The 26114-nt window shown below is 42.1% G+C and overlaps 1 protein-coding gene and 1 long non-coding RNA gene across 3 annotated transcripts in view; one reads left to right on the top strand and one right to left on the bottom strand.

Annotated features, from left to right (window-relative positions):
* Positions 1 to 11464: 11464 nt before the first annotated feature.
* On the bottom strand, positions 11465 to 24130 carry LOC106823563 (uncharacterized). The gene is made up of 3 exons (XR_011499350.1): positions 23990 to 24130; positions 23533 to 23709; positions 11465 to 18761 (listed from the first exon to the last, which is right to left on the bottom strand). It is a non-coding gene; the product is annotated as an uncharacterized lncRNA (long non-coding RNA).
* The window catches only part of NEK7 (NIMA related kinase 7), a 160562-nt gene continuing 158437 nt past the window's right edge, over positions 23990 to 26114 (top strand). The window contains exon 1 of one of the 2 annotated variants that reach the window (XM_070501372.1): positions 23990 to 24763. In XM_070501372.1, the coding sequence (XP_070357473.1) occupies positions 24356 to 24763 (408 nt within the window). In that variant the 5' untranslated portion in view covers positions 23990 to 24355. The remainder of the gene's footprint in view (positions 24764 to 26114) is intronic. The other variant, XM_044762682.2, reaches the window with a different exon arrangement.

Genomic DNA, 26114 nt, shown 5'->3' with positions numbered 1-26114 from the left:
GTTTTTTTCTAATGGTGAATATGAACTTACTTCTCACTTGTCATTTTACAAAACATGGACTCTTACTGTCATTTGGGGCAGAAAAAGCCAATTACAAAAATTAAAATATTTGAAAACACAGAGAAGGTAAATAATAAATTTACTAGTGGGTAGGAATTATAATTCAAAAGATGATCCACTCACTCATCCAACATAGGCACAGTAATTTTTCCAGCCACCAATGTTTAGGTCTCTCCTAACTTTAAAAGAATGATAACAATATATCATCCTAGAAAATAATTGGACACTAGAGTTGCCAGATGTAGTAAATAAGAATATGGATGCTCAGTTAAATTTGAATTTCAGATAAACAACGCATAATATTTTAGTATAAGTGTGTCTTATGCAACACTTATACTAAAAAAAATTGTTCTTTATCTGAAATTCGCATTTAATTGGGTATCCTCTATATTTCTCAGCAACCCTACCTCCTTATCCAGACTCTAGCCTTCTCTCCATTGTCCCTCCCGGCACTTTCCAGTTCCCCAAGGATTGGAGTTGGGTGGGGTGGCCTGTGCAGGAGTGTAAGGTGTCATATGTGTGGCAATCTCAGTGCCTTTTCTCTTCCCAGACCTGCCATACCACTGTTCACACTTTATTGGGTCTGTTCCATGTCAGCATGGGACTTTAAGGTCCACTCTTCCCAGAGATCCAGGCAGGAAGTAGGAATAAACCTCTATGCTCGGGACAGGAAACCTATCCGGTGGTCTTTCAACATTTTGAACCAAAGAGCAGAAGGCAGATCAAGAATCTCTGATCCCCAGGAACACTCTCCCTCCACCCTGTTTGCCTCTTTTCCCTTTTTCTCCGGGCTCCCACCGCCAACTCTCCAGAAACTTCTCTTCCTTTTGTGAAGCAATAAATCACCCCTTCATCAAGATTTACCTCATTCTGTAGCTTGAATCGCCTTGCGTTTGAATTGGAAAACCTAGTTTTCCCATCTATTGTTTCTGACACAGACTTCAAAGACCAATATTTGGAATTGAAAAGGTGATTATTGAGTTTTTGTGTGTTTATTTTCATCTTCAATTTACCTTGAGGCAAAGGTTGGCTGTGGTTGAACTGAGGAGATACAACTCAAGTGGAGTCACTTATGTCAAGGACAAAATGGAGACGGTGAGTGAACACAGGCGCACCAGGGAAATTCCTACAGGAATTTATAGCAGAGGACACGGGCCAATCCCCAAACGCCAAGCCTGTTCACACCCTCTCTGGACTTCCTTGTGCTCCTGACTCAGCTAACCCGACCCAAAGTAAGAAAAATGACCACCATGGAACCAATCAGCTGTAAAAGCCAGACAACTTCCGTACTTATCCCATAAAAATCCCTTAGTCTGTGAGCAACTCAGAACTCATTGCTCCTGTAGCCTTGAGTTTCCCAGCTTGCAGGTCGGAACCTTTGCAATAAACTCATCCTTTTGCTTTGTTGTATTTAGTTATACAGATTTCGGATTTTGACACAATTAAAGGCAAAAAAAAGAGGAAAAAATTATTATTGAACTATTTCACATTATTGTGTAGCTACCCTTAGAACGTCACTTTTGGCAAATGTTCTGTCCAAAAATAATTCTGTATTTTCTGATTGAACTAGTGGTCATATTTATGGCCGGTTGGTTATCTGAGTGATCGTATAAAAGTGCATAACCTTTCTAGTTCTCAGTTTTCTTCCTTATTTACAAAATGGAATATGTTGGCAGAGAGTTTAACATTTTATCAAATGACTATTACATGTTAGGCAGTATGCAGTATTTTACTACATACAATATCAAATACAATACTTTCTAAACTACAAAGAACAAAATACTGTACAAGACATGCATTTGAAAGATAATGAATGAATACAGGATCTCCAAAGTCCTTTCTTACCATAAAGTGGATGACTCTGTGGGGTGATGTGATCATGTTATGTTGTGAATGGATCACAGAATTTTGGAGTTACAAGGATTCAGATTGCTTATGTAGTCAAATTTCCTCATTTCAAAACAGCACAGCTGCATTTTTCAATGAAGAGATATGGTCAGGAAGTTTCAGAAATAGTTCCACTGTCCTTTACAAAGGTATAATTTCATACCTCACCTTCATCACACATACCTTGCCAGTAGAATGTGTTACCTTTTACATTGGTAAGTCTAAATAAAAGATATTAGTTTATCTAAGCTTGAATTATCTTAAAGGGAGTACTCACTCTCATGTATATCTCCTCTTAGATCATAAAAATCTTATACAATTTGTCAAGCCACGCTGTGGTGGCGACCCACATACAAAATGGAAGAAGATTGGCACAGACGCTGGCTCATGGCTAATCTTCCTCAAGTGAAAAAAGAGGAAGCTTGGACACAGATGTTAGCTCAGAGAGAATCTTCCTCACCAAAAAAAACCAAAAAACAAACAAAAATCTTACACAATTTAAAAACCAGGATAGAAACAGATGATTCTATGGTGAAAATGTCTATCAATTATTGATAAAGATATATATAATTATATAAAAGCATGTATAATTATGTAAAAATATATATAATTTTACAAGTAATCAAAGAACTATGAATTGAAACAATGAGATAACCCTTCCATGTTTTCCTTCCAAACTGGCAAAGATTAAAACAACTAGGATACTCCATGTAGGTGGAAAATATTGCAGTGGATCAGAAAAACAAATCTTGCTCTAAAATGTTGGCATGCTTCATTGGCATTGTCCTCATCCTGCTTCTCTTTCTCCCTTAGCTATGATGTCCACCCTCCTGGCTTCATTTACCATCATTACAGCTACGTTTCAATAATCATTATCACCTCTATATTCAGACCTGAATAATGAATGCGCTACTGGATATTCAGTTGGATATCTCATAGGTACCTCAAACTCAGTACCAAAATGGGATCAGGCCAAATATATTGTTCTACAGTTTTCTTTTCTTTAACTTTTTATTGTGGGTTTTTTTTTTTATGATGGTACAGTCATAGCATTTAAAAAAAATAACCATATCTCAACCTGTCCATTTTTGTTCTCCATTTCCACCACTAGCGCCCTCATTCAGGCCATCATCATATGTAGCCTGGATTTTTGTAAAACCTTCCTCACTGGTCACTTTATGTCCACTCTTGGCCACTTTCGATCTATTTTTCCTTAATTAACCAAAACTCTGTTTTAAAAATACTGAATTTAGCCCTTCCAACTATTAGTTGTATGACCTGATGGAACTGAGGATCCATGGAAAGAAGTTTGAATTTTATCCCAAGTGAAAAGGGAAGCTGTTAAAGAGTTTGGAGATGGGAAAGTTACATGTAATGACTCACCCTTTTCAAGGTTTCTCCGACTGCTGTGTGGAGACTGGATTGTAGGGAGCACTAGTGGAATCAGAGGCACTAATGAGGTAGCTTTAGCAATGGTCCAGATGGAGGTGATGGAGGCTTGAGCCGAGGTACTAGCAGTGATGAGAGGTGATAAACTCTTGAAATATCTTGTAGGTTTAATTGACAAGACTTTCCAATGGATTGGATGTGGGAAGTAAGGGCAAGGGAGTAGCAGAGAATTATGGAAGATGGGGAAAGGAAGATAGTTTAAGGAAGCAATCAGAAATTTCATTCTGGGTATATCAATTTTGAGATGCCTCCAATACATTCAAGTAGAGACCCAAGTAGGCTCTTGTATGCATAAATTTAGAGCTCAGTAAAGAAGTTTGGGCTGATCAAATAAATTTGGGACACATCAGTATAAGATGGTATTTATAGCCATAAAAATGGAAGAGGGGGAGACTATTGTTAGAGAAATGGATGCAGGAATGAGTCTGAGGAACAGCTACATTTAGAGACTGTTATCAACTTTGATTCTCTAAAAAGTTCAGGAGTGGAATACTGAAGTTGGAAGGCAGAAGGTGGAAAGGAAAGCTTATGGGAAAGATAGGGCCACCAGCATCGTCATCTTACAAAATGGAGAATGAAAAGATAACATGTCTAGTTGCTGGCATTCATCAGGGGTGTTAGATACAAGCAATGGAAGGTGACTTTGACTTTACTAAGCAGAAAGGCGACCATTAAAATTATATTGGAAAGCTAACAATAAGTGTTTAGCCTTGGGAAAGCTGGAAAAAAACAGGCTCAAGGCTGTTCCTAAGAGTAATATCCAAAAGCATGTTGCAGAAGAGGTCTGATGATAAAGAAAACCTTTGGTGCTGTCCACTGAACACTGGGAGAAACTGTCTCTGCTGGCCAACCAGTTACACTGTTGCGTGAGGGACTTGATCACAACACTGGGAAACCACTACCGCCATCATTGCCATCACCTGACACCCACTGCCATCCGCACACTCGCACAAATGGAAGTTCCAGAGGAGCCTGTTTCTTTTCCCTCATGTTGTTCACGTGTAAGTGAGACTTGGAATAGGTACATCTGATTGACAGAAAGTAGGTCACATGATTCTGTCATGGACACAAGAGAAATGAGACTTTAAATTTGACTCAGATTGGAGAGGAAGGAGTCACAGCATCAGTTTTTACTTGAAATAGCAAGTGCTACCTGAAATAGCAATGACAGATGTCTGTTACATCAATGGAACAATACATACAAGTATATTATTTAAAGTTACGAGAATTATTTAAAGAAAGTCTAAAATTATTGCATTATCATTTGTTCATCTCTTTTTCTTACAATTGGAGTCCAAATCATTGGGGATGCTTTGGCTCTGCTTTCAAAATATATACAGAACATGACTCCTTCTTAATGCCTCTGCGGCTCACATCTTCATCTCAGCTACTGCAGCCTCTGCCCTAAATTACTAAAATAACTCCCCAGCTGGTCCCCTTTACAGAAGATTCGAACTCAGTAGCCAGAGATCCTTTCAAGATGTAAGAAAGATCCTGTTGTGTCTCCGCTCACAACCATGCAAAGACTTCACAGATGACTCAGAGTCAAAACCGGAGGCCTTCTGAGAGCCCGCCAGGCCCTTCCTGATCTGCTGCTCTCCCCCACTCCACTGTGACCTCACCTTCCACTCCTGCTCACTCACTGTTCTCGCCGCTGCGGTCTCCCATGGTGCATCAAACAGGACTGAAATCTCCTAAGTGCCTGCTTGCTGCTGGTTGGTTCCTCTGCCGGCGCACTCTGCCACCTGGTATCTGCATGGCCAACTCTCTCATTCCCTGAGGTCCCACCTGCCCTCGTACTCCCAGTCTCACTTGCCCTTTCCACGTTACTCCTTCACCTTTTTTCTATAGCTAGGATCGCCTTCTAACATACTGCATATAACTTCCTTAATTATGCTATTTATTTTCTGTCTCAAGAAAGGCAGTACTTTTGTCTCTTTTGTGAGCTGATGTATCCAGGCACTTAGAAAAGCTCCCGGAATAGGAAAATACTAAGCAATTGCAGAGTGAATGAATGGACGGATGGATGAATAATTGACGTAAAACTTTCTACAGAAGTCTTGGGGGAGTTAATTTACCTAAATTCTTGTTTATCAGAGCAGAAAGCTAATAGATAGACCCTAAAATTCATCAATCAAGAAATGTCAGCATGTATTATTTCAAGTTATGGTGTCATTACCAGAGGAGCTAAGAGCACAAACATTTAAAAGTGGTCGTGTCTGGGGAACGGAACTGGGGGAAGAAAGAAGTGGGACAGAGGTGCTTTTCATTTTAAACCTTTCTGAATTCTTTGATTTTTTAAAATCATGTGTATGTAACACTTAGACAAAAAACTTATTATGTTTTTAATGTAATCAATTAACAAAGAAATATAATGGTGTATAAAATATTTAAAATGCATAATAAAAAATTCCTTATATTTTCCTTAGTGGGTGCTAGAAGTTACAACGAGAAGTTGATACGGGCCGAATGTTTGTGTCCCCCCCCCACGCCCCTAGTTGTTATGTTGAAGCTTAATCGCCGATGCGATGCTATCTAGATGTGGGGTCTTTGGGAGGTAATTGGGTTTGGATGAGGTCATGAGGGTACAGCGTTCATGATGGCATTGGTGCCCTTAGAAGAGGAGGATGAACCCAGAGCTCTCTCTTTCCAGCCATAATTCCAGATACAAGAAGTTGGCTGTCTACAGCCCGGAAGAGGGTTCTCACCAGACCCTGAGCATGCTGGCACCCTCATCTCAGACTTCCAGCCTCCAGACTGTGAGAAATAAATTTCTGTTCTTTATAAGCCACTCAGTCTACGGTACTTTGTTACAGCAACCCAAACTGACCAAAACAGAAGTAGAAATCATGGATAATGAAAATAGCAAAGGAACTTCAATATTCTTTCAAACAAAATACCTTGCCAAATTTTTCCTTTTATTTTTATTTATTTATTTATTTATTTTTGCTGAGGAAGATTAGCCCTGAGCTAACATCTGCGCCAATCTTCCTCCACTTTATATGTGGGTCACCACCACAGCATGGCTGACAAGTTGCATAGCTCCGCACCTGGGATCTGGACCCACGAACCCAGGCTGCTGAAGTAGAGTGCACCAAACTCAACCACTACACCATGGGGCTGGCCCTGATAAATTTTTTATTTTTATGACAACAAATATCCAGCAAAGAATGCACATATGTGTGCCCCCTCTTTGCTTTGTCAAATCTTGACATTACATTTATTTTCAGGTTCCTATTCTTTGTTTGCCTGATGTGAGTCCCAGATATGGGTATAGATGACTCAGAAGCCCAGGGTTTGTCATGGAAATATTGACAGCTGACTCTGCAAATTCTTAACATAAAGGGAACAGCAAATATGCTGCTCTAAAAGGAATTTTACACATTACAAGCAGAATAACGATGCTGAATTTGGCTAGCCAACATTATGGTTCAGAACTGCATTTCTAGATATAATTATGTAATAAGACATACCAGTCAAATCCTAAAGACAGGGATTTTTTTTCTGGCAACTCAAATATGCATAGAATATTTAAGACATGTATGTAAGCGGGAGAGCAGGATCTGAAAATTATGCTACAACGATGTTATACACTCTACGCATAACCAAAACTCAATTTATGACTCTAGAAATCTAATTGTTGGCTGTCAGATTCATCCTTTGAATAATAATGGCAGTTAATCTCAGCTGTTTCCATTGAAATTTGCAACTCTATCTCTAATCTGTTATGTGGAATGTCATTTTGATGAGAAATGTGTAATAACGCTATCCCGGTATGCCATATTGCCTCAAATTGCTCTTTTCATGACTTTCTAAAACATTTCTTTCACCTGGTTGCAGTCTCCCCCTCAGTGAGGACAGTGAGCGTCAGCTGACCGACTTGGGGAACAAATTAATGAGCTGTTTTACCACTTGCCTCAGGGCAGAGCGTCTGATCAGTTTTCCCAGTTCTGATAATGCTGTCACCATGATAAATGGCTGAGATATAGGTTTTGGAGAAAGAAACCTAGTTTAGTTAAGAAAGAAAAACAGTATAACCTGTTTAACAGGAGCAAATTAGTATGAGCACCCTTAACCATTTTGACCGACTGTAATTCTGGAAACTAGTCCAAGGAAAACCTTACCGAGTTAACTCTCTCTACTCATTTACTGTCCTTCCTAATGGAGGACTCAGAGATACAGCCTAGGTCTTAAGCCACCTGTCAATCATAGAATTTACATGAACAGAGAAAGTAGTTATTAAGCATAATGGTCCTGTAGACTCTCTGGTGAATTCTCAGCAGAAAACCAGTAAGGTAAAATCCTAGGGAATTACAATATTTGAGTCAGATTTTACTAAACTCACATTAAGAACCAACTATTTGGTTAGAGATATGAAAAAGCATTGGTTTTCTTCTCGTGGAACCCTGAATGCTTAAGCATCATCTTCATGTAACCTTAACATTTTTAAGGACTTCACTTACATTTTTGTCAATCACAAAATCCAGACTTTGCTATTTTAATTGTTTTTATTGAGACAGATATAAGGATTCCACAGAGCTCTAAAAATGCTTTTGTTTCTAAGTAGCTCATTTGCATGGGAGAACACCACCGAAACCGATCAGATTTATGTGAACCAGCACATGTTGTGCAAATATAAATTCAGAGAAAGCTATGAAATGAAAAGAGCTATCAGAGCTCTCTATAAAATTTAACTAGACAGAGGTAAAAGGCCAGCTAAGCTCAAATTTAATAACTAACCTTCACTGCAAATTGGGCATACCTCAAAAAACACTATCCGTGTTAAATGAACTAAGAAAATCGCGTTTCCCTGGAATTTTCAGAGCACTGTTTTCTTTCATCAAGTTTAATAACAAAAACAAACTTAGAATCATTTTTATTTCTCTTCCAAAGTTCTATTCAACATTCTTATCAATGGAGAACACTGAAGATTTCTATAATAATTCTTAAAAAACCATGCTCTCCTTACAAAAGAAACCTAAATCTCCTCTGTTGTTTTAAGGCTTCCATGGCAGACTAAAATACGGCTCAATAACATTGTAAGATTTCAAATATAGACCAGTTAATTCTAAGATGCCATAACAGTTTTTTAGGGCCGCCGTAACAAAATGCCACAGACTGGGTGGGTTAAACAACAGAAATTTATTTTCTCACAGTTCTGGAGGCCGGAAGTTCAAGGTCAAGATGGCACCGAGTTAGTTTCCTCTAAAGCCTCTTTTGTTGGCTTACAGATGGCTGTCCTTTTGTTGCCTCTTTACGTGATATTTTTTCTGTGTGCACGCCTTCCTGGTGTCTCTCCACATGTCCTAATCTCCTCTTCTTAGAAGGACATCAGTCAGATCAGATAAGGGGCTCATTTTAACTTAATTACCTCTGTAAAGACCCTATTGAAGCCAGGGACCTGAGGGTTACTCTAAAGATTCCATAAGAACATAGTTACACTTCAACCTTGTTCCCAACACAGCCGCAGATGAAGAGAAGTCAGTACCTAGAGAAATCCTAAATAAATAACTTCAATCCCTGTTACATGTATTTGTAGAGCCCAAATGCTTGCTTCGCAGCCCAAGCATAATTATAGTTTGCTAATTTGCTGTTTTCTTGTTTAATTAGAGAGATGACTTAGTGGTCACAAGGATTTATGAGCTTGTTTGCAGAAGAAAAAGGATGCCTTTAAGGAAGTTATGACCACCAGATAACCCAACCTCAACTGTGGCTGGCGCCAAAGAAGTCTAGTTGCTCAAGGTCTTATCTGAAGTGAAAGAAACACGGACTTACCCTTTGTTTCCACAAAACCCCACCTCCCAATTCCCTTAGCCCTATAAAGATCCCCTCTTTCTTCCTTTGTTAACTTGGATCTGAGAGATCATCCTCTCCTGGCTTCTTGTTTTGGCCAATTCAAATAAACATTTCTTTATCTCCAAGCATTGAAGTCTCAGTGATTGCCTTACTGTACATCCGGCATAGACCTGAGATTAAAGGTTTGGTATCACCGTTTCCAAATATTGTCACATTTTGAGGTACTGGAGCTTCAACATATGAACTTTGAGGGGGGGGGGTCACAATTCAGCCAATAACAGATGCCAAGCCAGCTCAGTATTTCAGAATTTAAGTAATAGCTTTGTAAATAACTTTCTCAATGCCCATGCCCACAAAACACCTACCCACTATTTATGCCCCTCAAATTAAAAAGAGCACCAGATGACCTTAGAAAGTTGAATAGATAAAATGTTTATAAATGTTTGAAGTAGTCAGCAGTTATAATTTCCTATGCAAACAAACAGCTTTAACTGATTTTCAGATTTACAAATAGATCATCTACCAGCACATGGTTAGTGATGGGGGAACCACTTTTCCACTTGAGGAATGAGTGGGAGAATGGATGAAGAAACTTGGAATGCTGAAATAAACATTGGAGCTCTAGGACATGTAAGAGGAGGAAAGGAGACCCATGATGAAGGTTGCTTGTTTTCCCCACTCAGGTAATGGTGGCCTCAGTGGGTGGCAGTCTTTCATTCAATGTAGTAAGTCTTTGCAACAAGTCTCTTCAATAAAGAAGACTTACATAAATGAAGTATTTTCTTTCTTCTAAGCTAGAGAAAGATGGCTATTTTTCCTGGTGGAAATCCTTTGGCATAAGAGCAAATTTTGCAATGCCAGCTTCAATTTTTAACTTGATTAACTATGGTAAATTCTACTTATTCTGGTTCTCTTGAGGTTAATATTTACATATTTCTTCTTCTTCCTCCGCCTCTTCCTTTTTCCTCTCCTATCTTCCCTTTTGGCCATTTTCTTGATGATTCAATAATTCAAACTCTAGTTAAGGAATAGTGGAAGAAAATAGGAGAGAATGTTTTAAAAACTTTGTCTTTTTTTCAATGTTTTGCTCTAAATCCAAATCTATGTCATTGAAAGAAATCACAATAAATTTGGGAATTGTGCAGAACTTCCAGAAAGGAGCTTTCAAATGTTTGAGGGCCTGAATTGTTTCAGTGTCCCCTTGGCATGCATCAACAGTGGCATAGTATTTCTGGCTATGAGGTAAAATATAAAACGATTTTTTAGATAACTACTTTTAAATTTTCCGGTATTAAATTTTCATCACGTTACCCTGGTATTTGGAGTCTTACTGTTTAAAACACCAGTAGTATTATTCAGTTTAAAAAAAAGAAGAAGAAAAAATAACTAGTAGAACTTTCCGAAGAGTGCTTATCCTGTGGGATAAGACTGTTTCTGAAGTTAAAATTCTCCTTTATTTCCCAGCACATCCAGTGGGCTTTCTCTTAAAGGTGAAGTGACTAATCTTTCACCCTTGAAGGATAATGATCATGTTGGTGAATGCTGAGTTTGCCTTCCAGTTCCTGAGTCACAAATGTCATCTTGCTCCTCTGTCGAAAGCTATTGCTCTGACAGCTTCAAATTGTCTAGTACATTGCACAGGAAGTTTTCTTGAATTATTGATACATCTGCATAATTTGGGGAAGTAGAAAATGGTAATGTGGTAGAATTATTAGTTGTTCTAATTCTTTCTTCAGGGATACAGTATTTTTACATGTGTTACACAGAAGGAAGAACTTATAACCAAATAGTTCATTCTGTAGGAAGTACATTTGTGTAGGAAGATAGAAAGGAAACTTACAAGAGAAGTCTTGTATCAGTCATTAGTGTATGCCCCTGGGTACTATTTACTTTATAGTGAGTTTTCAATAAATATTGGTGGAATAAATAGATGAGTTTAGATGGAGACAAGGCAAATTCAGTTATATTAAAATCCAGATTGTCAAGAGCACAAATTCTGAGCTCTGATGCTACAATTCACTGGCATGCTGCAATCACACACGTCAGTTCATGGTGCCCTTAAGTACGTCCGTAATTTTTTTACAGAACCCCTTAGACAACCAACCAGCAAACAAACACTGGCTGGTCAGCTGACTGAGTAGTTAAATCTAAACAACTTAGAATTTATGTCCTAACAACTTAGTAGCCATTTGAAAAATATAATACGTATAATTTGAGAAAACAAATAATATTTTTATTTTATTCTTAAAGAATCACAATTACTTACCAATAAGATGTGCATGTTTGTTGGACGCTGCACAGCTTCTCAAATCTCAGAGTCAGACTGGACATCCACACATCACTTTTGGTTCTCCATTGATTTTCTCATGATACTTGCTTTTGTGTGTGTGTGTGTGTGTGAGGCAGATTGGCCCTGAGCTAACATTTGTTGCCAATCTTCCTCTTTTTGCTCGAGGAAGATTGTTGCTGAGCTAACATCTGTGCCAGTCTTCCTCTATTTTATGTGGGATGCCACCCCAGTGTGGCTTGACAAGCAGTGCTAGGTTTGCGCCAAGAACCCGAACCTAGGAACTCCAGGCCACCAAAGTGGAGTCCACAAACTTAACTACTATGCCACCATGCTGGTCCTGATACTTGCTTTTTAAATTTTTTTTTTTGAGGAAGATTAGCCCTGAGCTAATATCCGTGCCCATCTTCCTCTATTTTGGGACGCCTGCCACATCATGGCTTGATAAGCAGTGCATAGGTCCATGCCTGGGATCCAAACCAGAGAACCCTGGCTGCCGAATTGGAGTGTGCAAGCGTAACTGCTACACCACCAGGCTGGCCCTTGATACTCGCTTTTTAATCTCAGAAGTCTCCCAAAAGTCAGCTTTACAAAGATATGAGGTCATCAAAAGGAACGGAGCTCGATGTCCTGTGCAAACAGTGAACTACCTCGAGCTAGAAGTTCATAAGATGTCTGACAAACGTCGAGGATTGCTGCAATTCCCTCGAATATTCACAATATCCCTAAATATTCCCATATGAGTTTACTGTGGTGAACACAGTTGGAGGAAATAAGGTGTTAACCAACAATAGTCAGAATACTGAAGGTACCAATCATTTTCCTAAAAGTAAGAATGTATTCAAAGTTATTTTTGTCACACCACTCACTCATTGACTTTCTGATACTGTTTTCCGTAGTTGGAAGGAAGCAATGGATATAACAGGTAGGGACGCAGGAACTGTACCTAACTAACAACCTAGTCAATCGGGGCCCTGCACCTGACAATGAGTGTTGCCGATGCATCATTAATAGGTTTGGTAATTATGACTCAAGGCAATGGTTTTGGTTACAGGCATGCAATGCAGAGAACATTTTGAGAATCGCTGGTAGAGGGTACTGCTCATGTAGCACAATGAAACCAATAATGACACAATTGACTCTCATCTCTTATAGGGGTCTTATCGACGTGCTGTTTGTGTGTGTGCACACGAAGGTTCACATGCATCCTGCCAACACCTAAGAGATGGTGCTACTAAACTCATAGCGGTTCCACAAGCACTTAGCATGACCGTGGTAGCGTTTATGGCGGCTCAAGATCACATTATTATGGACTCTTTATGTAACTTAGTCCTCTTTATGTCCCCCAGAGTACTGAACTTTATACTCCTCAACCCGTTACACCCCCAGAGCATTTAATACAGAGCTTGAGCAATAGCAAGAACTCAATAAATATCAATTACTAGTGGTTCTTAACCTAGGCTGAACATTAAGATCACTTGGAGAGCCTTTTAAAAATACCAGTTATCAAAGACTCAGCTCAAACCAACTGCATCAGAATATCTGCAGGTGGGGCCTGGTACAGCCAGGGTTGAGAAACACTGAGCTACACGTCGCCCTGGACCTGTAGTCACACCAAACGCATGCATGTCAAATCTATCTGACTGGGCTTCGGAGGATGCGCGTGTGTGCACACGTGTGTGTGTGTTTTTTTTTTTTTAAAGATTTTATTTTTTCCTTTTTCTCCCCAAAGCCCCCCGGTACATAGTTGTGTATTCTTCGTTGTGGGTTCTTCTAGTTGTGGCATGTGGGACGCTGCCTCAGCGTGGTCTGATGAGCAGTGCCATGTCCGCGCCCGGGATTCGAACCAACGAAACATTGGGCCGCCTGCAGCGGAGCGCGCGAACCCAACCACTCGGCCATGGGGCCAGCCCCAACACGTGTGTGTTTTTATGGGACACTTTTCCAAGGCAAGACAATGACAAATATATAAAGCAGTGCTTTTTTTTCTTTTTCTTGGATGCATAAGGCAAACTTGCTCCAATGTAGCTAAATCTCTCTCTTATTCAAAGTAAAACTTTTGGTCTAGAAACCATGACTTTGTTTACGGCATCGTAAGGGGTCTTTCCTGAAATGGTTTACGTCACATACATTGTTTAAAATGAAATATTCAGCTGTGAATTTAGAATTTGAAAAACTAAGATGAGAACTCATTGTTTTAATAACTTTGATATAATAACTGGATGGAATGAGTTTAATGATGAAACATGATGACTTGAAGAATAAAAATGCAAAATTAAAAACACAATAGAATATCACTACACACCCATTAGAGTGGCCAAAAATAAAAAAGACTGAAAATACCAAATGGTGATTTGGGTGTGGAACTGGAATTCTCATACAGTGCTGGTGGGAGACGCAAAAGTGTATACAGTGTATGGTCCATTTAATGAGAAAGTCTGGAAGGGGTGACACTAATCTTGGGTGAATAGAAATCAATTGGAGTGAGAGGGATGGACTGTAGAGAGGCAGGAAGGAACTTTCTAGGGTGATGAAAGCTGTATTTTGGTTACACAGGTGTATACATTTGCCAAAAATCAGCAATCTAGGGGCCAGCCTGGTGGCGTAGTGGTTAAGTTCAGGCGCTCTCTGCTTCAGCGGCCTGGGGCTCGCAGGCTTGGATCCCAGGTATGAACCTACACACCACTCATCAGCCATGCTGTGATGACGTCCCACATACGAAATAGAGGAAGACTGGCATAGATATTAGCTCAGGGACAATCTTCCTCCCCAAAAAAGAAAAAAAATCATCCATCTGTACAATTAATATTTATACATTTTACTGTATATAATCATACCTCAACATAGCACTGTTAAAAAAGGAAATATTACATAAATCAGTGCATAAGTATTTTATAAAGTAAAAAAGTAATAATCGCCATGATTTTAAAATTGGGGAAACCCAATAAGTATATCTTCTCTTTCAGTATAATAATATTAATTGGGCTTTACCTCATTCAATACTCACAACAACTATTTGCGTTAAGTATCTTTAAGCCTACTCTAGCTATGAGGAGGCTAAGACTTGGAGAATGTTCCAGATGGCCACGAATTGGCCTTCAAAAAGTAACACAGAGAATCCCTGATTCAGTGGCCATGGTATTCAGTAGCAGGGGTGGGCAGTAAACATAATCCCTAAGGAAGAATCTGAACACACTATAAAAATCCAGGATATCTTTCTGCGTGGGTCCGCTGCCCAGGCCGGGTGTGAGGTATTTCTGGAGGGCTGTAGGTTTCTCTATGGCTTTTGGATTTGGGGAGGGCTTAAGTCACCATGGTCTTGGCCTCCCCAGGTCATATTACCAAAGGCTTAAGCCTTAGAGCTGATTCCAAGTTCACAGGAAAGTCTAAGTGCTCCTGCAGAAGGAACAGCTGCTCCATTTCTTCTGAATCTACCTGTTCCAATCAGCACACAACACTCAGGCTCTGAAAGCAGAGGCTTACAAGAGGTGCCAAGCACACAGAAGGAACTAGCAGTGTAGTCTACAACCTGCCACCGTTTTTTCACCTCCCTATTTCTCAAGGAAGGAGAATTTCATGGCCCAGGTGTCAGTCTTCCTGGGGTGGCTATATGATGGGATGCCACACTGGTTAGGGCTCCTTAGATTATGGGGATAGAAACTTCACATAAACTGGCAAACTAAAATTGAAAACCAACGTACTGACTTGTGTAACTAAGAAATCCACTGGAGTCTAACTTCAGGCATGGCTGCATCGAGGATCAGGAATCCGTCTTCCTTCACTTCTCAGCTCTGTTTCCTGTGTATTGACTTCATTTTCAGGCAGGCTCCCCTTATCCTATGGCTGAGAAGGCACTTAGGAGCCCTGGGATTATATTCTATTCTTAAGAGCTTGAACAAAAGTCCTGGGGCTTACATTCATTAAGCCAGCTGGAGTCAGAAGCATTTATTACTCCCACCTTTTCCAGGCATTTATTACTCTTTCTCAATTCCTCTATTGAAAATATGGAGGTTATAACCAGGCTCAGTACCTCCAACTTGCTATCACCTGGAAGAGTCAGCTTGGCAGCTATATCTTTATTTTTCTTCTTTCTTTCTATATACTCCTTCCTGCAATAAAGCTACAAAGCCACTTTGTGGTGATGGGAATTCTTTTTCCATTATTTTCAGATTCTCCAAATTATTAAAACAATAAAAATAGCAAGCATTGAGTTGTAAAGTAAATAATTCTAATAGAACTTCCAAAGAAATACGTAGAAAGATTTGATTTAGTGCCTCCTTCACTAATCCTTGTATACATTTGCCATAATTTGCATTTTATACTCAGATTTCCATCAAAATATTTTGTTTCTTTTAAAACAGAGATTCATTGTTATGCATCCTTATATCATAGTTCATTGATTCTAAGGTGCCATTAAATAGGAGATGCATTCCAACTTCACAGATGTTAAATGTTAAAAAAAAGAAATGTCAGGGCTGGCCCGGCGGCACAGCGGTAGAGCTCATGCGCTCTGCTTCGGCAGCCTGGGGTCGGATCCCGGGCATGGACCTAGCACCATTTATCAAGCCATGCTGTGGCAGGCATCCCACATATAAAGTAGAGGAAGATGGGCAGGGATGTTAGCTCAAGGCCAACCTTCCTCAGCAAAAAGAGGAGGATTGGCAGTGGATGTTAGCTCAGGGCTAATCTTCCTCAGAAAACAACAGCAACAACAACAACAAAAAAGAAAGAAAACGTCTTAGAAACAATGATATGCTGGATTTACAGAATCCAGTGGAGTCTTTTTTTTTTTTTTTAAGATTTTATTTTTTTCCCTTTTCTCCCCAAAGCCCCCCGGTACATAGTTGTATATTCTTCGTTGTGGGTCCTTCTAGTTGTGGCATGTGGGATGCTGCCTCAGCGTGGTTTGATGAGCAGTGCCATGTCCGCACCCAGGATTCGAACCAATGAAACACTGGGCCGCCTGCAGCAGAACTTGCAAACTTAACCACTCAGCCCCAGGGCCAGCCCCTCCAGTGGAGTCTTAATGCATGGGAGACATTCAACAAATAAGTCTGGGGAAGGAAGGAAGGAAGGAAAGAAAGAAAGGAAGGAAGAGAGGAAAGATCCAAGGAAGAAGGAAAGGAGAGATTTGTGGAGGAGGAGGGGGAGGAAGGAAAGCAAGAAAAAGGGGAGAAAAGAGTAATTACATATCCTTCCCAAAGCACTGCATAATTCTGAGGCTTCCTTGGTGGGAAATTATTCCAATCTTCCTTTTTATGGATGGAAACTTCGTTTATTACATCAACAGTAACTTGACGCTTCCAAGGTAATAAACAGGAAGCCACCGAGGGACTTTGTAATCTTTGTAATCACAGGCCTCTGAGCTCTGCAGACTTTTCTTCCATGCAGAAGGGAGGCCAACACCCGTAGCTGCCTTCGGACCTCAGTGCAGGTGCTTAACCTTGTTGGCTCCTTTATATCCTTCAGATCTCACTTCCTCCGAGAAGCATTCCTGGACTACCCAAGCTAAAGTGGGTCTCCTGTTGTTAGTTCCTCTTACAGCATCTTATCCTTTGTTCTCTTCAGACTGTCTACCCACCCCCACAAGGTGCGCATTAAGTAGGCTTCATGCGTCACTCGTTTCTAAAAGCGTGTATACTTTGACAGACATATCAAAGGTCAAGAAACATTTAGGAACCAAAGGAATGCAAGCCTACGTATTAATTACAAGATTCGGACTGAAAAACAAACAGGGCGACATGCTCTAACACTTATTAACCTTTAAACTACAACTACAAATTTATGGTTAATCCGTGACGGTAAATGAGAACAAAACTGTGTGCCGAGGGCGAGAGTGCGATTCAAGGACGGACCTGACCGCCTTCCATGTTTCTGGAGCTGGACTGCTGACTAGCTCTTATGCAGATTTAGTGTGATTTATGTAAGCTAACAGGCAAGCTTATGTGATTTTACACCATCTTCCTGGGTTTGGACGCGTTACATTTAAACCAGGCCAGAGAGATGAGCTCAATTCCACTTCACAATTTCATTCGAGAAGGCTATTTGAAAGCCGACTCTGCAAGGTTAGGAACCCTTTCTTACAGTTAATCTAGGCTGTATGTTTTGTAAGGTTTTCATGGTTCGCTTTAGGACCCTTTATCACTGTCTTTACTGGTGAAGGAGAACAGCAAGCCTGTTAGTACATGAGCATCACTCTCTCTTTGCTGTCTTTGGATGTGATACCTGGAAAACTTCCACGCGGCTTGTTACCGTTGGCAACTCCACTCCCCACCTGAGCCTCACCATCTTTTCCTTTGCATCACATCACCTGGATCATCCTAGGTAGAACCCCAGGGGCAAAATACTGATGAAACCCCATCCTGAAGCCGTACTGGGCCCAGAATTGGTTCGTGAGCTGCTGGCTCATCACAGGTGTGAAAGTCTCTTAATACAGCAGCTGATTATCTCAAGACACGTTAAGAAACAGATGGGGGTGTTGGTTTTGCTTTTTGTATAGTTCACACATCACTCGAAAGAATCAAGAAGCAGGGAAATACACAGAATATCCATAAAAGGAATTAAAATATTAGATTCTGAAAGTGATAAAAGTAGATTCTAACCTTCAGGGGCTAAACAATCAACGGCAAAGATTCAGATGATATGATTGTTCTGACAGTACAATCTCTCTACGTATTTAGATGTCAAAACAGTATAATTGCCTATGATATCACGAGCCGGGCATCAGTAATAAAGGTTTGGTTATGCAGTAACTACAGAAATGCATTTCAAAAGTTTTATACAGGAAATGAAAACAAATTAATCATCGACATGACATGATTAATTTTTGTGTTTTTTTTCCAGTCGTCTCTAATTTACATTGTGATATTTCTACAAACCACCAGCTGTAAAATGGTAAAACATACCTAACTACTTAGATAGAAGTTACAGGATGTACAACTGATGAAGTATGAATTTTGTTTAATTTAGAACATGAGGGGCTGGCTGGATGGAGTAGTGGTTAAATTCTCGTGTGCCACTTTGGCGGCTTGGGGTTCACACGTTTGGATTCTGGGCACTGACCTATGCACTGCTGGTGAAGCCACGCTGTGACCAGCGTCCCACATATACAATAGAGGAAGATGGGCACAGATGTTAGCTCAGGGCCAATCTTCCTCAGCAAAAAGAGGAGGATTGGCAGCAGATGTTAGTTCTGGGCTAACTTTCCTCAAAAAAAGAACATGAAAAAGTAATATTTTATTTACTCGTCTTCAGGAAAAGGCAATTATTTTCATCTTTCAATCTGAGCAAGAAAAGGACAAATAAAAACAGAATTTTAAATAGTTCCCTCCTTTGTTGCCCAAACTATACATTACCTATGTGTATACTTATATACTTTTAAATAATTTTTAAGTTATTTACATATAAATAATTTAAAAAATAATTTATATTTTAAAATGATAATAAAAAATTACATCTTTATATAAGTAATTTAAAAGTTCTTCAGATTAAATAAACCTATTCATTATAGAGGGAGAAATAACACGGATGGGCCAATTAGGACTGTTTGCAGTTCCCACAGGTGACCTTCTACTGTTTGTCTTCTCCCACTCTTTGCAAGAACAGATTATCCCATAAGCCTAGAGATAAATACCGGCTTGCCTTCTCCCGTAGTTGAATGGTTTATGAATTCAAACATTCTTGCCCTGACTTTTAAGGATGGGCACTTCATCAAGTTTTTAAGCACGTCTCTGATTTTGGCCCCCCAATTCTCAAGCTTCGAAAATGACACAGTTTTATTCTGGGAAATGTTGTTGCAGGTGCTCCTTATTCTACATAATGCTAACTTTTGCATGGAACTCACCAACGGTGAATTCAATGGCAGAATTATGCAGGACGTCGGGGCTGTCAATGATTAACCAGGCTTATTGTCATAAAGACAATAAGAGCCTGCGCTCAGTGTTCTTTTGAGTTGGATGTGGCATGACTCCAAATCTGGTTTTACTCACATCCGGTGTTTCTAAGTCTAAACAGATTGAACATTAACAGTTCAGTGGACCTGCTGAAGAAATAATTATCGAGGTATTTTAAAATGCACTTCCGCCATTAAACAGAACAGCTGAAAAAGAAGATCGAAGAGATGTATGTTTTACGCAATAAAAGCTTACGTATGAGCAAAGAGGGTTAGAAAGATGCAAAGTGTACTGAATGCAACTTTTCACCTCTTGTATTGACTATCTTAGGGATGTACTGTCGGATCGGTAGCCTAGGAGTGGTCTCTTGATTTAACTATGTGGAAATACTAAAAATAAACAGAAATACTGATGAAGTATTAATTTTGCTTAATTTAGAACATGAGCGAGTGGCTGGGTAGGGAAAATTGCATTTTCTTTCCCGTGTAGGAAATAGTTGCTTCTACTGCTCAGACCTCAGTGGATTTGGTGCATTCCAAGACTGAAGTGAGGAGCACAGAAGAGGACTGTTTGGGTCAGAAGTGGTAGAGGGCGACAGAAACTAAGCAGGACCCTTTAAGATCTTCCCATTTAGCTTTGTGAAATCCCAGGATATTTGTAACATCCCTTTTCCAGGGTAGATGGGTGCACACAAAATATTCCAGAGAAACCAGCAGTTTTTTGAATGCTCTTTGGGACTTGATTATCACTAGCTGTTTGTTGGCATGGATAATTGAGAGGTGCTTGTGAGAACTCAGTGAAAATGCCACCATTGTTCGGGAGAGCGTATCCTGTGGAAGCGCCTTATGGTTTGGCTCCACATCAAGGATGGGATGTACAAGTGTGAAAAGGGAAATAATTTTTGAATATACTTCCTTCATTGCTTTGACTTATTGCCCATTGCATATTGGCCCTCTGGCTTTTATACTAAGAGACAAAAACCATAAATTCAGTTGGATTCTGTTGACCAAAGGAGATCATGTTATAAACATGAATTGCTGGTTGTACTCTTTCCTTCTTAGAAATCAATACAAAGTATTACATTTCCTTACATTAAAAAACATATACAGTGTAGTGAGATGTTCCCTCAGCCCTATAACTACTACAGAAATAGCCGGAAAAAAGCCACAGTCAGTTTGCCACTATTTTTAACAGTGAACTGTATTCTCAAAATACCCTAACGAGATAATTGGGACATAGTGGAGTTTTCTTTCTGTGATTAAATTAAGACTGACTTTATTGTTTTAAGGGGAAGTTCATCCATACCATCCATTAACAATTAAATGCAGGGGGCCATTAAAGTGAAAAAGTGGCTTTCTAATATTTTTCATGTGTGTCTTCAAAGCAAGATGAAGATTTATTTTTCTGACACTGTACAGAGACCACAGCCAGGGCCAGAGAAAAGTAATCTCCCCTGGGTTGTCTGCAGTCTGCACTTTGACTTCCTTCTCCTGGCCCAGTTGAGTCCAGACATTTCAACAGCTTGACTAAGCCTCATCACCATTTAGCTGCCAAAGTCAGCGGCTGCCAATATCACCAGTAGCTTTTTCAGCACACCTGTTGCCAGCACCGTGTTTGAGTCAAGAGCCCTTTCTGGTCTATCCCAGTGGCTAGGATCTTTTTCAAAGGAGAATTATTTTTAATATTACTTCATCATCCTTCATCATCAGGAAAACATTCTCCTAGCAAGCTTTTCTCAAACTTTACAGAGAAGCTGCACTTATGCTGAACCTGGTATGTCACATCTGGTCTGGGTTAGCCTATGGATAAAAAATGGTTTTGATAATCAATACTACCTCTGATTTTTATTTTTAATTGTGTGGGGCCAGAAAGCTATATGAATAAAAAAAAATCAAGACTTGGTGTAAACCAAGGTTTTCAGTGTAATAATGAAATACCACTGGCAGCAAAGTTAGTCTGATAGTTAATGGTATGTATTGCACGATAATTAGGTATAAATACTGAGTAGCTCACATAAAGAGCTGTAATTAACCTGTTTTGGGGAGCCAAACAAGCACTTTTGGAGCAAGCTTGGGGGAGGGATGAAGAGAAAAGTAGTTAACGCGGACTCTGTTCCGACGATCCCCGGGACCAGAAGAGCCCTTTGGCCAGAACTTTCTGCTTGTCCATTAGCCATTTGCTCCAGGCGAGGGGCCCATGGAGCATAGCTTTCTGCATCTGATGCTGAAAGCTATGCCATCAGTATTTCAAATACCAGCAGGGTCACCAATGGTGGGCAGGTTTCAGAGGATCTTCCAGACCAAGACAGACAAGGAAGAAGGAACCGGCCACCCATTTCTGAAAAAAATTGGCCATGAAACTCCTGTAAATGGCAGCACAGCATTGTCTGATAGAGCGCCGTAAGGGGAGAGGACGGTGCAGAAAGACTGCGTAGGGTTCCGCTCTGCTGTGCACAGGGTCACTAGGAGCTGGAATCCACTCAATGGCACTAACAAGGGGCCAGCAGCTGGGGTCTGCCCTCCCTATCTACCACCTTGGTTGATGGAAGGTCACAAAGAGAAAGTGCAGTGGATTCAGTTCTGACAGTCTTCACAACCTGGTGAACACTATACTACTATTTCGCTGTTGCTTGGTAGGCCTTCAAGGTGAAGAAATGGGACACAGACAGATGATTTGAACACTTTGGGTACCACCTAACCACTGATAGGATACTTCCTAGAGAAAGTCTTTGCAGCCACTAGGGCTTCACGAGTTTGTTTTGACCCATTGCCTATTAGTGTTCATAAGGTATGTAAGTTTTCCTTATTCCAGTGAAATCTCTTGTCTGTAGACGAATCTGAAGTTTACTTAAACTAGGCCGTTTATTGATTATCTATCTATCTACATTTTCTAAAAGGCAGTGCGAAAGATAGTGAAAAAAACCCAAAACTCTTAACCATGCCTCCCGTGTTGGGTTGAAATGTCCTTACCCTGGGAACCTCTGGTTATTTTTCCTGCAAGGCGCGCCTGTGTATGACTCAGGTGACACTGTTCTCATTTGACTGACTGACTTTTATTTGGGGTGACCTGACAATAATCTGGTTCAAATGGCAGCGTCATTGGCTTCACTCTTGCCTCCTTTCTTATCCTACATCCAAACCACTGGTAAATCTTGTTGGTTCTGTTTTAAAAAACAAATCTGGAATCTGATGATTCTTAGCACCTCCACTGTTAGCACTAAATCAACAAGATTTTTGCCTGGCCATTACGATAGTCTCTTAATTCTTCTAGTTGTTCCTAGCCTGCAGTCTATTCCCCACAGCACAGCTGTTCTCTCCCAACCAAATCTGACTGGGTCACTCCTCCAGTGGCTTTCCATTTCATTCAGAATTAATTCTAAACATTACAAGCTTCTACATTTGTCCCCTTCCGGTACCCCACCCCCCTTCTGATCTCATCTGCTACCGCTCTCCGTTTGCTCACTGGATCTTAGCTACCCTGGCCTGCTGGCTGTTCCTCAAACATGCCAAGCCCACTTCCACTCAGGGTGTTTGCATTTGTTGTTGGGTTAAGCGCTCCACTCTGCTCCTGGATAGACACGTGGCTCATTTCCTTCAGGTCTCTGCTCAAATGTGAGAGGCCTTCCCAGAAAAACATATTTCAAATAGCATCCTCCCTTCCCATGACTCCTTACCCTGCTTTATTTTTGTATGAATCACCCTCTGACATAGTATGTATTTATTGGCTTATTATTACTATTTTTGCCTTTTCTACTGCAATGTAAGCTCCACGAAAGCAGAGACTTTGCATCTTGGTGACCTATTGTTTCCTCATGCCTTAGAACAATGCCTCGCACATTTATTATTACTTCTTGGGCTACTGAAATCAACATTTCCTTTTGAGATCTTGAATTAGTTTTCTCTAAAAGGAAACTTTCCGAATCTTAATTCCATAGCTTTATCATTTTAAGTATTTGAGCTATAATCTACCTATTCTTGGACTGAATAAATCCCTTTGGTAGGGAAGTGAACTAGCGAAGACCTAGGATTAATAACAACTATTTAATGAGTCCTTCATACGTGTCAGGCTCTAGTGCTTAAGAACTTTGCTTTATCTCCTTTAATTGTAACCGTCCTGGAGATGGGCATTATTACTATTCTCCTTGTACAAAGAGATTCATACCTGAAAGAGGTGGAAATAACTTGACGCCAGGTCACAGAGTTAACCTTCACTGGGCTGAGATTGGAATCAAGGCGTGGTTGACCCCTCATAGCCTTCTAGTTATGCATGTCCGGTTACTGGAAGCAGTGAAGCCGAAGGATTCAAAGTATTCCTGTTGCAGTTCCGTGTACTAGGGTTCTGGGATATGGATATATTTATACATATTTTGGATACATAATATATATATCCCACCCCCGCCCAAGATTCCTGGTACCAAACCAGGTAGTTCACCTTTCGGAAATGTCCTAAAAGCCACTGTCCCCTATGCTGGACCTCTCACTTTAACGCAAGGTTAGCTTTAAGTTAAAGCGAACTAGTTTCGAACAAGGTCCGCTAAGTAGTTAAACTACTTAGCAAAAGAGGATGGGATCAAAACGCCGTGTTCCAAAAGAAAGGGGAGGTCACCGATTGGGCTTACCGCTTGCAAGTGGGGGCGTTTAACTATAAAGTTCTCAAAAAGCTGCCGACCCCCAGCTCGGAGGGGAGCTGGCCTGCAGGAGGGGAACACGGCGAAGGGGGCAGAGCGGCGCGCCACGCACCACGCGAGGGCCGACGATGGAAAGACATCGGCCTGGAGGGGCTCCTCGAGAGCTGCCTTCGGCTGCAGCGGGGAAGCGGCGAGGCCCGCTCCGCTCCCCAGGGCGCCGCGCGGGGCGCGAGGGGCCGGGTGCACGGCACGCAGGGAGGACGCAGCGCGCGGAGAGGGCCAGGCACGGGGCGCGCGGGGAGGATCGGGCGTGCGGGGAGGGCCGGGCGCAAGGAGAGGATCGGGAGCGCGGGGAGGATGGAGCGCGCGGGGCGCACGGGGGAGGATCGGGCGCGTGGGGAGGATGGAGCGCGCGGGGAGGGCCGGGAGCGGGGCGCACGGGGAGGATCGGGTGCGCGGGGAGGGGCCTGCGCCCGCCCCGCCCCTCTCCTCGGGGATGCCGGGATGTTTACACTGCGGACGGCGGCGGCCGCGGGAGGATGGGCCGCCGCTAGGCTCGCAGTCGGGACGAGCCGGGCCGAGCGCAGGGTGGGTGCCCGCGCCTGCAGCGTCCGCGGGGGCGGCGCGGCGGGAGGTGGCGATCGGCTCCGGGCCTCGCGGCCACAGCCTCCGGCCCAGCGGGCCTTTCCGCGGCGCCGCCTGGCCGAGCCGCCCGCCCACCCCGGGTCCTCGCGGGCAGGAGAACGGAAACCTCCCAACTTCTTGGTGAGTGGCGCCGGGGTCCCGGGCGCGGGGACTCGGGCGGGGAGGGGAGGTCGGGACCGCGCGGGCCGGCCTCGGGATCCCCCCGCGCGGGGAGTGGGGCGGGGCGCGCGCGCTCCAGCGGGGTGGGGGTTCCGGTCCTGTCGGGGGGCAGCAGCGGCAGCGGGCGGCGGGACTTTGGCGCCCGGCACGGGCTCTGGGGTCCGAGGCCGCCACGGGCGCCGCGGTAGCTAAGAAACTCTGCGGCCACGGCGGCGGCGGCGGCAACAGGTCTTTGGTTTCGGGACCGGAGGAACTTGAGCGAAGTCCCGCCTCCCGGCGATGCTCATTGGCGGCGTCGGTTATTTATCCGTCGCGGATTGGTTAGGTTCTGCTGTCAGGATTCGGCCCCAGCCAGACTGTGGAGAGTGAAGTTCTTTGGGAGAGAGTGGGTGGTGGGAGCCCGGCAGATAGCGGAGAATCTGAAGTAGCCTGAGAAGTCCAGGGAGCGGGAGCGTCCCGTCGGAGAATGAGCTTTAGTGAGACTGTCAGGGTTAGGAAATGTCAGAGAGAGGGACGAAAGGCAAAGCGAACAACTGGGGGTGATGGCGGCAATGCAAAAGAAATTGAAAATTGAGGCCAAAGTCAGAGAGACGAAGGGGAGCCCAAAAGAAAAAAAGGAGACAAGTGAGAGGACCACGTTGCCCCAGGACAGTGTCAGGAAGCGAGTACAACCTAGAGGATGCTGCAGTGAGATCTAAGGAATTCCTGTGCCTCTTTCCTATATAGGGTAGGCCTTGGGATCTGTGTCAAACAGATGAATCGTGTTCTCCCATGGCTGTAGTCCTTGCTGGGATAAGCACTAAAAATATACTTACCTTACAGTACGATGTGCTTCCATCCTTGAGCAGTTCTGGTGACGAAACTGAAAGTCAGAAACATATTACAAAAGTGAAATGATTTTCCTCCTCCTTTTAAGGATGCAGTTGAAAAAGAAGATCAAATGCCCATAGTTTGTAGAGCATGGCGTACTCGTCATAATTAGAACCACTGTTTCTCATTCCTCCTCCAAGGAATGTGCAGTTTCGGGAAGTGTGCACGCTCCCTGCAGGCGACAGCCGTGCGTCTTGTCAGCTTGCAGGGCAGGATGTGTGTGTGATAAATCTTTATGGACAGGAGCTTGAGCTGCTGCGGGTGTGGTCGAAGAATGGCATAGTACTTCTACTCAAAAAGGTGTATGATACTTTTGGGACAACTGGACAAACACTGAAAACGGTGGATAGTTAAACGAGAGATACAATTAACCCTCTAATGCTTTGTGGCAACTCTTGCTGAATGGACTCCGAGTATTCTTGGCTGTAACACTTGGTGAAGG

This window comes from Equus asinus, chromosome 30 (assembly GCF_041296235.1).
Source record: "Equus asinus isolate D_3611 breed Donkey chromosome 30, EquAss-T2T_v2, whole genome shotgun sequence".
Classification (NCBI taxonomy): domain Eukaryota; kingdom Metazoa; phylum Chordata; class Mammalia; order Perissodactyla; family Equidae; genus Equus; species Equus asinus.
The sequence above is the reverse complement of the archived record's forward strand: the minus strand, read 5'-3'. Positions and strand labels throughout refer to the sequence as shown.